At 48.1% G+C, this 13927-nt stretch overlaps 1 protein-coding gene across 2 annotated transcripts in view; it reads right to left on the bottom strand.

Annotated features, from left to right (window-relative positions):
• Positions 1 to 13927, bottom strand: part of SLC22A23 (solute carrier family 22 member 23) — a 108967-nt gene that overhangs the window by 5552 nt on the left and 89488 nt on the right. For both annotated transcript variants that reach the window (XM_075417208.1, XM_075417209.1), the window contains 4 exons: positions 10104 to 10206; positions 6673 to 6905; positions 3994 to 4026; positions 2058 to 2181 (listed from right to left, as the gene is read on the bottom strand). In XM_075417208.1, coding sequence (XP_075273323.1) covers positions 2058 to 2181; positions 3994 to 4026; positions 6673 to 6905; positions 10104 to 10206 — 493 coding nt within the window. The remainder of the gene's footprint in view (positions 1 to 2057; positions 2182 to 3993; positions 4027 to 6672; positions 6906 to 10103; positions 10207 to 13927) is intronic.

The following is a 13927-nucleotide window of genomic DNA, read 5'->3' as shown; positions in this document are numbered from 1 at the left end:
GTGCAGCCAAGGGTACGATGGACCCCTCCATGCCCCATGAGAGTGTGGGACCTTCATGTCTCTGGAGCTGGCGGAACTTCTTGGCAATGAAGATGGCCGTTTTCCTCCTACACTGTTCATCTCAACACAACTCCAGCAGTGGAGCTGTGGGTTGGCCATCGTGTCACCGCTACCCTGATAAAGGCAGTGCTGTTTTCCCCGCTCAGGGATGGGGGGTTACAGGTAAAGGATTTGATCAGGGAAACCCCAAAGACGGCCCCAGTGCTCTCTCTGCCTCTCTTTTCCTTGAGGTTCCTCGAGATTCAACCAAAAGCATATTAAGATCATCTGAAACACTAAAGAGCATCCGAGGCAGTATTTTGGGGAACAGGTCATGAGGGAGCAGCCAGATCCCACCGAAATGCAAGACACAAGGCAGCTTAACCACACGTCTGCCTGAGGGATGTTTATGCACCGTCCTGAGCACCACCTCCTAATTACAGCCCTGAAAGGATCTTTTCAGGAGCTTTAGGGTGGTAGGACTGCAAAGTGCTACGGAGTGGCATCATCCCTATTAAGAATCAAGGACCCTGAGGCATATCCAGGTATTGTCACCCAGCAGAGTCAGGGGAATCAGAAGCTCGGCTCCCAGCCAGGATTTTGTCCCCTTCCTTGCAGCAATGTAAGTGATTTATGGAAAAAAACTTGCTAAGTTCACACTGCTTATCTGACCCTGCTTGGCAGATTCTCTTCTGGTTGACAGTGGCCGGTTCCTTATTTATATGTCTTTCAAACAGAGACAAGGAGACAATTAAAGAGGCATAAAACCACCAAACGGACTGACACGCACGTAAATAAATAGCTGTCAGTCTTCTGGGCTGCTGTGTAATCTCCTCACCACTCACACTGCCTTTCCCCATGGAAATAACACTATCTGTGAAATACATTCACAAAGTCAGATAACTTGGGAAAAAAGGCCATGGATCACGGAGACTCTGGCTACTCAGCTGATGGTTTTGCTGCAATACTTTTGCAAAGTTATTGAAAAGGCATATGAAGAAAGAAAAAAAAAGAAAAAGAAGAAAAAAAAAGAGTATCCTCTTCCCTCCACCCGCTCTTCCTCCCACCTATATGACCTACATTCCTGGGAAATTCAATGGAGTCAGGGTGGACTCCTGAATCGCTGTGGCATTGCTGAAAGCACAACCCAGAATACACAAGCACAGCCTTTGTGCTACGAAAGATAACAGGGAGTACATAAAATATGTGTGCACATATTGAAAAAAAAAAAAGTACAAAAAACCTGACTATACAAAGACATTCTATGGGAAGTTTTCTGGCAAAGATCATCTGCCTGATTTCCACTATTGCCCGGGTTGAAAGCGCTCCTCTTTGGAAAAACTCTGAGCCTCTGCTAATATAGATCTCTGTGCAAAGAGAAAGATGGCTTTACCTGCAGTAAAGGCAGACTCCTCACCTGGGTGCTGCCGCACGAGAGGCAGGACTGCAGACTCTCAAAAGCACCTATATGCACCAAAAGCATTTACACCGCACGTTGCAATGCCTCCTGTTCCAGCGCAGCTCCCCTGCCAGCTAGCTCGATTAAGCCGCCCGACAGAGGCAGGGATTGCCTGCACCTAGGCTCTCCTCTGCACCCTCGTGGAGTTTCTCTTTGAACATCAAGCTGCAGACTCACATGGTCACTGCTTGTGCAAATCCGGCAGAGTAAGTGAAGCAATAAAATGGTTTAACCGCAATATCTGGTTCGGCTGAGTAGTTAAAACCATACCGCACCGCAAGCAAATGCAATTCCTATGACGCATGCCCCGCTGAGAACCACCACGCTGGGATGCAAGGTGGAGCCGTCGGAAACAAAGCCTCTGTCCACAGACAGGCATTTACTTAGGCAGACCGACTGCAGCAACGCTCATTTAAAACGCAGCCTGAAAATTGCTTCGAGGTCTCCGATTGTGGAGGATTTCCACTCCCATACAATGGGTTAAGCTACACAGCCAGTGATAAAGTAAATGCGGATAATTTCCTCCCTAGCCCTTGAAGAGGGAGCTCCAGTGTCTTACCTGATTACTGTGGGTGTGATTTCAGCACAGAAAAATACGCTGAGGCTTCCGACAGCATGCGAGGAAAACATACCCACGATGGAAAACGCGGTAGAGAATTTGTCTTTGACGCTGTCACTCATACCTGCCAAGACAAGTGTGTTCATAAAAAGCGAGCATGAGGCCAAACTTCCAAGTAAGAAAACAAGAAAACAGGTTGATGTTACTCACTCTCCCTAGACAAGAATTTGAGTCATTTTTGTAATGCTAATTTAAAACTGGTATTTATAAAATTGACTCCCCAAGCACTCGAGACACAAACATACGTGAAAAAAATCATAACGTCATGCCAAAAATGGCAGCGATCTCTGAATTATTTATGCCCAGCCACCACAAAAAGGTAAAACCCAAGAAAAAACACATCTTTGGGCAGTCTTTCAGGCACCAGCCGCTTCCCTCCCATGTGTGACGGGCAAGCGGAGGCAGGCAGCGTTCGTCAAGTTGCCAAACACCTGCTTGGTGGACGAGGCACCGGAGAGGCTTGCAGGACAAGAGGCGACAGAAATAAAAGCGCTTCCATCTCCATGCTAAGCCCCTGCGCGTGACCAGTGTGCAGACTCTGTCGTAACCTCCAGCTTGACAGCCCCCCTCTGACAACGCTGGGTGAGAAAAGCCGACGCCGAGGACGGTGAAGCACTTCTCTGAGTCACCGTGTCCGGCAAGGCTGTTCGCTCAATCGTTTCACAGCTGGATGGCAGCAAAGTTTCCGAGAGCGAACAGTGTCTATCGAGCACAAGGAGAAACCCCAGTGAATCTACACAAAGCTAAGAGAAACTGTCTCCCGGCCGCGATGACGATAGACCCCTCGCTTGATCCCCACCACTGGCCACTCTTTGCAGATGGGGGTGGGATATCTGATCCGGGGTAGTAGAAGCTCATGTGATCCATCCCAGCCAGTGAGGAGGCCATGTTGTTCGCAGAGACTACTGAGCCCTCCGAGGGGAACACATTGTGCCTGGCGGGAGCGATGGGGGAAGGACCGGAGCTTGGCAGTGAACACCTCCAACCTTCCTCCAGCCAGGCCCCAAGATCTGCCCGAAGCAAGGGCTCTCATCAGCATGCAAACCCCAGCTGGTGCACTCTCAGGGTTGGATCCAGCTAAAAGTAACACCTGCTTTTGGTCTTGCTGAATGTATCAGGTCTCAGGAGAGCAAATGGCACTTGGGAGCTCTTCAGTTACAACTTTCGAAACATGCTACAGCCTGCTCAGGGCTAAGCCCTTTCTGCCATGCAGCCCCGGTCTGTGGGAGAGGGCAAATGCTGCCAGCAGACAGGGTCAGGAGGGGTGGCACTTTGCAAACTAAGGGTCTCTGGGGCTTCCAGCACCTTCTGCGCGGTGGGTGAGGCTACAGCGCTGACCCCGCAGGCAGTCACGGCTGCTCAGCAGAGCGGACCTTGGAACAGCTGGGCAAAGACAGGTCTGTTCAATAGAATGCAGAACGGTAGGTTTTCTTCCCCTGCAGCCTGCCACTGCATTGCTGTTACAGTACTTCGGGCTGCAATACAGTGCCCGGGGAAGTGTTTTCTAATGTGCCTAAGTCTCCTTATCAGAAGCGACTTCGGCAACCTCAGACCTTTATGGAAAAGACCAAAGTTCCTTCTGAGAAGGAGATTCCTCATGAGAAAGCATTGCCCTATATCTGAAAATAAACCCTGGGGGACCTCTGCGCCCTCTCTTGCCATGCAGCAGCGAGTCAGACTACGTGGAGGGGATGCTGCACCGAGAGCCTGCACGGGAACGAAGAGGCCTGCCCATGAGCGGGCTCCCCAGGCACTGCGGAGAAGCGGGCTTGCCCCCTGCACCCTCTGCTGCGGCAGCTCCGCGCTGGGTGCTTCGGCCCCAGCGTCGCAGATCCACCCACTCCCGACGCGACGCAGACCCATCTGTGAGCCATACCTGAGTCTGGAAGTTGACTGTATTTTCCAATCACTGGATCCAAGACCACAGAAGTTAGAGCAAGACAAAAATAAGAGAGAAAGGGAGAGGAAAGAAGAACATACTGTTGTTACATCTGCAATTTATTAACAGATCCCCACAAACCAAAGGTAAATCCCACATGCCCCCCCCTCCCAGCCCCTCATACACTTTTCCTCTCCTGTGCCGTAACGGGCACATCTTCTCACAGCCACCAGACAGGAGACACCACTTCCAGGCCCCTTTCAGCTGGAGGACAGCACGCTGACGTGGCAGTGGTAACAAACACAGTGGTGAAACATCTTTAACAGCCCCAGAATTACCACTGGGATTAACACAAAGGCCTCTCTGTTGTTAACGAAGGGGGAGAAGAGAAACTGCCCTCCTGTTGCAGCCCTGAGGGAAAGGCCAGCAGAGCTTTAGTTAGAGACCACTGGTGGGAGACTTCTTCCTCGCCAAAGCCCTGAGCTGGTGGTCCACGTGTCCCACTAGCCACTGGCTGCCATGTGTCCTAACCACCAAGGAGCGCAGGCAGGGCTGGGCAGCAAGGGGAAGGGCAGCGGCACAAGCTGGGCACAGCTCTGCTGGCGATGTCCCACCAGGCTCTGGAAACATCTCAGGTGAGAGCCTGGGGTCTGGAGGAAGAGCTGGACACAGTGAGCCTCAAGGCCTGCTGCGGGTTTGCTGCTGATGGAGAATACCCCTCTCCCTCTCTCATCCTCCTTCTCAAACTCTCATTTCATTTGCTAATGACACCCAAATTATGCTAAGCTGAAACACGCAGGAGGCTGTAACAGATTTCATGATCAGCAGGGTCACTGCTTCTCTCCAGACACTATCTAGCTCTTCCGAGGAAGAAGGGGGGCATGGTCTGAAGCGAGGGGAGAGAGCTGCTTCGAAGTTGCAGGCTGCCTCTCCCTCCTCTTCTCACAAAGACAGGAACGAGGGCAGAGCGGGGAAGGCTGATGGGCACACAACATTGAGAGAAGTCTAGGTGCCAGCACAGCAGCAAGCACCTAGAGCCCATGACAGCTCTTACTTTTAGCAGCTTCACTCACAAAACCACCTAAACCCATTATGGAAAAGGTTGTGATGATTCCTACAGGGTGTTCCTCCCCACCGTCCTCACCCCTTTTTTAGCACTGAAAAACTGCAACCAGATTTTCATGACTCTGGAGGAGACTTTCAAGGTTCTGGCATATTTTCTTTCCACTAAGCAATTGCACGTTTATTACCTCAATAGCCTTAACAAACATCTAATGACCTATAAAAAAATATTAGATTAATCTAGTGTGGAGAGACCCCAATGGACACCACCACCAAACTGTGGAGGTTTGGGAGGTCGCACACCCACGGTGTGCATCTGGATGCGAACGGTCTCATCTGTCCACGGGCTGGGGACAAGATGAGGCCAGGGGGCTTCTCTGGCTCTCAGCTGGGACAGCTGGACATGGTAAACGTGCTCATAGGGAATGGAAACATCTGTGCCAAGCTGGGAGCGAACACACAGGATTCTGGAGTTTACTCCACATCACGAAAGAGGTTCCCTATTTCCCTCCTACGCTCTCACAAATATCACGTTCACTAAAGGTTAGCTTAGTAACTGCTTTCAGGAAACCTAGTCTGCAAATACGGACAACTCCTGCTGGCTCAGGGCTACCTTCAGCATGCGGGAATGCGAAATCTTTCCATTCTCAATGCAAAAAACTCTTTCTCATTAAAGCCCTTAATTATTTCTAAATTTAGAAATGAAAAACAGCAACAACCAGTGTTCTGGTGCTCTTCTCATAGCCAGTTTGTCCAAAGCATCTTTCAACCCTCTTCCCCCTTCCTCAGGGTGAGGTTTCTTGGGACGTGGGTCTAATGACTGGCAACGGGGAGAGAGACAAACCACATCCCACCTTCCCTCTGCTTCAGCACCTCTCTGATCCATCACATTCAACTGCCTCAATCAAGAGAAATTAAGACAAGGAAATCAAATGAAAAAAGGGAAGGAATATTTCTGTAGCAATTTTAATAGATGAAGCAGCTGACAAGGGCCAGAGAAAGGTCACTGCCTGCAAAGACAGTGGTGAGACACTCTTGTTTCGGCAGGAAAAACCCATTTGAAAAGCTGTGTTACCTCACAAAACGATGTGTATACATTCACACAGACTATACAGACACACCGTGTTACAAGCAGGGTCTCTCAGCTGTGGATTTCCATGCTGCCTGCATGTTACGCACAGGCAACAAGATGCTCAGAGCAGGCAGAGGACATACACCTATTCCTTTAACTCCTGCTTGTTTAGAGGCTATTCAAGAAGCAGATTCAAGTGGGCAAATGCTCCTTTCCCAACCCCTACCCAGCTCCTTCCTCAGAGGGTATTTCACTGAAATAAAAGTGTTTGTCTCTTGTTTGTTTTTAAGTGACAGCCCTAGGAGCAGCCCCAATGCTCAACGAACTTCACCACAGGGACTCATCCAGAACACAATGCCTTTTCTTAATGAACCTAAGACAACAGGAGTTTGGGGAATCCCTCAAATGAATTCAGCTTCTTCAACCAAGCAGGTGTACGGCATGTCAAGTCTAAGGAAGGCAAAGGAAATGCTCATATTTTCTGGTCCCATCTTTGCATGTCAGACTCGTGTGGTCCTGAACAGCCCTCGCCTCCAACTTACAGTTGAGCAGGCCCAGCTGCAGAAGCGATGCCAGAGCCGTAAGGATCATGAAGAGCAGGAGTCCTCCTCTCCTCCCCAGAAACCCGACCACCGGGCACATGGCCAGGCAGGATGCCAGCGCAATCCCAGCCATGGTGTAGTAGTCCGCGTAGAAGTTGTGGGTGATCGCCATCTTCGCTTCGTGCCCCATCATGCTTTTCGCAAAACAGTGGTGTATGCCATAACCGGTCAGCCTAGGGGAAACAGGAGGGGGGGAGAGGAGAGCATCGCTGAACAGGCAGCGTAATTCAGTGTAAGAACACCTTAATGCAGGAGGAATTTCTTCTGCTGCAGCAATACAAAACCTGGTGCAAAAAGATTCACTTCAGACTTCTAGGTGCTACTGTAAAACTCAGCAACGATCAAAAGAAACGCAAGAAAAGCCCTACTCAGCCAGGCATTTGCAATCGCAGAATCACAGAATGGTAGGGGTTGGAAGGGACCTCTGTGGGTCATCTAGTCCAACCCTCCTGCCGAAGCAGGGTCACCCACAGCAGGCTGCACAGGACCTTCTCCAGGCGGGTCTTGAATATCTCCAGAGAAGGAGACTCCACAACCTCCCTGGGCAGCCTGTTCCAGGGCTCCATCACCCTCAGAGGGAAGAAGTTCTTCCTCATGTTCAGATGGAACTTCTTAATTTGTTGCTCAGGTTTGGGGTACAAGCAGCTTTATAAGGACTCCTACTGCATGACTGGTTTTCCCAACGTATTTCAGAACTCCTCTGTCTCAAGAAGGACATCTCTCTGTTTCCCAGTGTGTCTGCAGACAGCCACAGAGCCAGCACCGCTGCGATGAAGCAGCCTGTGTGCCTGGACAGCAAGACGCCGCGCAACACAGACACGTCTTACAGGAAGACACATCTGCCTGTGGCATTTGGTTCTACTAAAGATTGCATCTCAATTCCCCAGCTAGCAACGACTTTTCTTACAGCTGAAAACCCCTTAGAAATGAGTGTTTGAAGTCATTTCTTGTGCTGCAATGGTTATTACAATTATAAAACAATAAGCCCTAATTCAATCTACGCATTTACACCACCGTTCACAGCATTGTGTCTCCCCTTCTCTTAAAATTTTCTTCATAATGCCAGTGATCAACATCTTGCCACTCCATTTCACTCCTCCCGTCTCTCCCTGCTTCCTGGAAAAGGGAAAAGGGGGCCCGAGGTACCGAAGTCAGATGCAAAGCCCCATCATCACCCCTGACGTGGTGCAAAGCTGCAGCGGAGCTGCTACGGGAGGCCAGTGCTCCCAACCAGCCCCACCACAGCACACACAGCCCTGCTGGGAAGGGCCTCCTGCCCCGGGCGTTTAGACCAGACAAACCTAATGCCACAAATTAATTGTGCCTGATAGAGTGGCAGGCGCAGATCCAGGCCTCCAAAAAAATGAACGGCAGTTACGTTACACCGATGCACCTCTATCCTCCTGAACATCAGGAATTTGAAGCTCTGTCAGTGTAAGCTGGATATTAATATAAGCACAGAAGCAGTCGGGGGAATACGCAACCGCTGAGTGCATGACAGCCCAGGGCCTGGGGAATTTCTCTTGCGATCTTGTAAATCAATGCTATGGTTCAAAAATACACCCCTGACACCAAGCACAAGTGCTTGCTGTTACACCAGAATGACATTTGCTTTGGATATCTAGATTATAACTGACTCCTCCCAGAAGTGAAACACTAATCAGCAGAACAACACTTAATAAGAGGGCAGAGTTAACCAGTGTGCATCTCCCCTCTCTCTCTTCTGCACATGCAAACACACTTGCCAAAGTTATTATTTAGGCCATGACTGATAAACTAAATTAATGTATCATTTGCACTTTGCTTTCCAGCCAGCTTCCCCAGGAATTACTCTATTCTCTTCACTTGCTCAGCAGCTCAGGACAGTTGCTTTTGAAACTAAATACATTTCTCTCCCCTTGATATAATTCCCCGCAGAAGGTTCCTTCTCCATGTTCCACACTACAAAAACTTAGCACAGCCCCATCTAACAGCAATAATGGAGTTAAAACTAAATAGTTGTTTTTCCGCCCCCTAAAAACAAACACGAAAGCTATTTCCTCAAACACACATCTGCTTCACGCTCTACTTGGATGGGAAACAGCCTCCGTGTGCTAATGTCAGAAGTTATTATTTGGGCTGCCTAATTCTGGTTTAGGGAATTTCCAAATGTACGTCATTAAAAAGGGTCAGGGAAAAGGGAAGAATTCCCACATAAAGATTTTTCATAAATACAGTTAGCACTGGCTATTAAATCTGTCAGCTCAGCCCAAGAGGAAAACGCTGCTGCAGAGCAGAGGGAGCTGCCCACCGGTAGGCAGGAGAAAGACGCACAATGGTAAACCCAGAGCTGGTTCTGCAACCGACAATGCTGGAGACAGACCCCCGAAGTCCACGTGCTTCTGGGTGACTACCTGCCCAGCACAGGGGCTGTCCTCTCCGCGTCATGACTGATCCACGTGCCTGCTAACAGCAGCGAAGGCTGCAGAATAAGGCCCTGAAGGGATGAAGAAAAAGCCACAAGAGCGCTACATACTTCTAGACAGGACAGAGGATGGGGGAGTTCCAGTCTTCTCCCCACCTCCCATGTGAGAAGAAAAAAACCCAACTAAAAAACACAACAGGAATTAAAATGGGCGTTTTATAAGACTGAAAAAATTGGAAAATCCACCCTCATCGCCCTCCCAGAAGCTGGGTTTTGTTCGAGGCTAGATCTCCAGCCCATCGAAAGGAGCTCAGTTTCGGACAGAAGGTCTCAGAGCCCGTAACCTGCAAAACCCTCCGGCAGATGCCTGGTTTTGCCCATGTAAGCATGGCCAAGCCGAAGCCTTAGGACGCAGGCATCCCTTTGCTCTGTGTGTGACAGCACATTCTCCCTGTGTGTCCCGTACATGATTTGGGAGAGCTGAAGCACTTTGTAATCTGCTTCTGAAGACCTGTCAAGACCAGCTGTTACACAAGGGAGCAGGCTTGTATTTACTGGCTAGCAACATCTTCCTCTGCAACACAGCAATATCATACGTAAATAACGTGAACGTGCATGCCTGTGGCATTAACTATTTCATAAATCCCCCTCAGGATGCCAGCAGCAGGCGTCTGCATGTGTGAGCACGTACCAGCAGTGGCCATGCGAGACCACTGGTGATAGCACCGCATGCTTGCAGCACCACACCTGAGAAGACATGTGGTTCTGCTCCCTGAAATAGCCGAGTTTCTCCTTTCACCATAAAAAATAATTCCCTGCAACAGCTGGTGTTTTTCCAGGACTGTTTATCAGAGACGCTAGTGAAGGGTCCCACGCCAGGAAACAGAGGAGCTCCCCCATCCTGTCCCATTACTGCTTCCAGTTCACCAACCAGACAACTATTCAAATGGAAAGAGATAGGACTTACGAGTTCACACACAACACTACGATGTTTTTCCACAGGTTCCTTGTTCCCACCACTTTGACGATGCAGACTTTCTTCGGTCTCCTGGTGATCTCCTTTTCCAGCTCTGCAACAAACCAGATGAAAATTATTCTTTCACTGGGGAGAACGAGAAGAAGCTTCGCTTGTGAACTGCAGATATTCTGAGGGATGTTCTGGAGAGCAGGACACTATTGACTCCACTAACAGGAGCTATAACCCACCTAAAATCCATCTCGGGTTCCTCCTTTTCTTCCAGGCTTCCCTTCAATTCTTGGGGCTGAAGAACTGCCCAAGAACTCATCCACACCCCAAACCTTCTTCCAGTTTAAAATGTGTATGTAAAATGGGGGCAGCATGGACCTTGATCCCAGGAAGCACGATGTAAAATATCCTGAAGAACTGTGGGATTCTGTTTGTTTTTAAACCTCCCACAGGCAGGACTGTGCTTGCGCAGTTACAAAACCCGCTGCTGTTCTGCAACGCACACCTGAAATGCCAGGGAAAGGACTGGAGCTCAAACTTTTTTTTCGTGGGAATCTTCTAAGGTTTGTTCAAGTCCCGGTTTCAGTAAGAAGTGGCTCGGACACTCTGTTGGCTCATCCTTTTCTCCCCCTGTATGTCAAATATTTAAAACTGTTCTGATGGATGTCCTAAACAGGAGACATTCCCTTAAAGAGAGATCCTTGGGCATGACCAGCTGTGACGTCTCTACATTTTGGAACTAAAGCCTCACTGTGTCCTTCAAGCGCTGGGCAGCTGCAAGCTAACTTTTCTTTCCAATGCTATAGTAAAACATACGCCTCGCAAATATTGCATGTGATATTCTTGTTCGCACAGAACTGAAATGGTACCCAAATTTCTTTAGGTTAGAGCTTGAACACCTACCTAAGCATGCCAAGGAACCCACTGTTTCCAAGCTACCGGGTCAGCGAGACAGCTACAAGGGCACCAAGTCTGGTAAAAATGAAAGAAGCTGCAGCTATGAGGCAGCATCACAACAACCATGCACTCCAGGAGCACAGACTGAGACTGTTTTTTAGGGCAAAGACTTGCCCTGCTGCTTTCAAGACTGGCTGCGTTTCAAGGCGGCAGCAGCACGGCCCTGTTCTGAACTGCGTGCGCGCTCCCTTCGTGCATACGCAATTCGCCCGGGTGTCCTCGGTCGCTCGCGCTGGCCTGCCCCGACCTCAGCCTTGCTCCACTCAATAGCAATCTCTTCACGAGACGCAAGACAGGGAAAAATAAAAGCAAGCCACAGGGGAAAAGAAATGAGATAAATCACCTGAATTTACAAACAAAACAAAAGACACGTTTGTCTGTTGCTATTGGAAAATTGTATCATAAAAACAACAAATTAAAGAAACACTATTTATATGCAAAAAATTCAGCTGTTCACTGCTCACACTTCACTCCTGGTCTTCTATCTAGAGTAACTACAGGGAACGCTTCTGAGAAAAGACACAAAGGGTATTCTGCATTGATGACTGTACTTGAGCAGAATACTGCCGCACTACTTTCCTTACTACCTGATAATATCCATTTCTCTCCAGAATCTACGGAGCTCACAAAAGCATAAAAACAGAGGTGGAGCAAAAGAGGAAATTGGTCAAATTAACATTTGTACTACAGGAGCTCTCAGCAGGCTCCGAAATGCATCAGGGCTATATTAAAAAAATAAGCAATAAAAAAAGATGGTACCTTATCTCAAAGAGTGAGGTCAAAATGATTTTTGTAGCAAGATTCTGGAAAGCAGTAAGAGGGAATGAAATAATTCAGAACAACTGAACCCGTTAGATAAAACATAAAGCCCAAAAGTGAGCCCAAGCCACACCACCGACAGCGAAAGTCAAAGCAAGCTCTAGGAGCGGTGCAAGGTTTCAAAAAGCTGTTGATGACTGTTCACTATTTCAGCTGAAAGGCAACAATGAAAATCACATCCCAAACAACACACATTGCCCAGATTTCATGTGGACGTAAGGGTTCTCCTTACTGTCGAAGAATGACCAGATCTGGCCTGTCAAAGGAAACACCTCCTCCTCTGTCAGCAGAAGACAGTCCCTGGTGTGATACGCTTCAGCTTCTTCATTTTTTTTTTTTTTTGGTCATTGTTTCTCAAAGTCATTTTTACTTTTTTCTTTGGGAAGAGAAAGTAGATTTTATTGTCAACATGTGCTTTAATGAGCCACAACTTAGTAAAATTAAGAGAAGCAACGCTTCACTTGGTGACCCTTGTCTTCGGAGCCAAACATTATTTTGCCCTCCACTTCTGCTTTGCTCATACGTTAGAGGTTGTTACAATCCGTATGCTCTTTCTTTACTATCACGCACCCTTCCCATGTACACTCAGGCCCCTTTGCAACCTTTCTTATAAATCAGTCCTTCTGAACTAATCCTCGTTAGTGTTTTTCACTGAACTGCTGTTCTGCCCTCAAGTAAGAGACAGCCCGTGGGTTGTGTGACCTGGCAAACACATCCTCTGCTTCAGCTGCAGCGAGGGTCCCGCACGAGGGGGCTTTTACCTCTTCTTTACCCTGCCTCATGCAGCAGGCTCCGTTCAGTGGGCCCTTGCTTCTGCTCTGACAGGGGCTATACTCCATGCAGACATAGCATTATTATATGAAAATGCCTCAAAAGAGATGTAGCTGCATTACAAGGATTAAAGTGTGTGTGTCGGGGGGGGTGTGGAAAAGAAGAAAAAAGAAATAAAAGAAAAAATGAAAAAAAAAAAAAGAAAAAAAAAAGAACCTGGCCTCAAACCTTACACCAAAGAATAAAAACAGCACCTGATTTTTTACTGAAAGCTTTCTGGCTCTACCAGCTTTTTACTCCTCCATCCCTCTACAATGAGTTAAAACTCCAAATCTAAGTCACCTGCTTCAGATGAAGGACTCTCCTCAAGTCTCCAGCACCATCTCGCTTTCTGATGACTTTCTCTGTCCTTTATTTCTATACACACCAGTCAGATGTTCTCAAAAAAACCCCTCCAAACCCTACTACAAAATCAACCATTTACCATAATCAAAATATAATTCAGATAGCAACAAACAAGCTATGCGACTTGCAAAAAAAGTCATCAGCTGTAGAACTAGCTCTCGTTTAAGTGGCCTGCTGCCTTTGGAGGTAGCTTGCTTGCACAAAAGGACCTGCTCTGACTGACGGTGACTGGCATCAGAAGAGTGACAGCTCTTAGGCTGTCTGGACTTCACGGGTCAACGTTAAGATCTTAAAACAGAACTCAAGTCAATGCCTATTAAAACCCCATGGAAGCAAAATAGCGCTCTGTCAGTTACTGGAATAACACCAGGAAAACTCGCCCCACCCCCAGCTTACTCTTTGATTTTGCACTGAAGTCACCAGTTCAGAAGGAATTTGCATGAAACATTTCAGTTCTGGCTGATTTACCAGAAGGGCGAGTGCGGAAAATAAAAATTATTTTTATCCATTTACTCAGAGGCTCATTATGAGCTTTCCCATACTCAGGAGCCCACACACACTCCAGGCTTCCTATTCAGGGACTCCGTAAGAAAACTGTCAACAAGCTAACTCTTCATGTCTCAGCAGAAATGAAAACTATTCATCGGGAGACTTTAAAAGTCTCGTGGGGGGGGGGAACCCTACCAGCTTCCAGCTCCCAATGCTGCTGAATTCTCATGGGAACCTCTGTTTCAGAAGCACGGCTTTCAAAACCAGAAAGTATCTTTAAAGCCTTCAAGGGAAGGCACCCATCCCTACACTGCTTGGCAAAGACAAAATAGACAAAACTCAAATCAAGCCGCCAAAAAATGAATGACAAGTGTCCTGCAGTG

The sequence above is a fragment of the Opisthocomus hoazin genome, chromosome 3 (genome assembly GCF_030867145.1).
Source record: "Opisthocomus hoazin isolate bOpiHoa1 chromosome 3, bOpiHoa1.hap1, whole genome shotgun sequence".
Taxonomy (NCBI): domain Eukaryota; kingdom Metazoa; phylum Chordata; class Aves; order Opisthocomiformes; family Opisthocomidae; genus Opisthocomus; species Opisthocomus hoazin.
The sequence above is the reverse complement of the archived record's forward strand: the minus strand, read 5'-3'. Positions and strand labels throughout refer to the sequence as shown.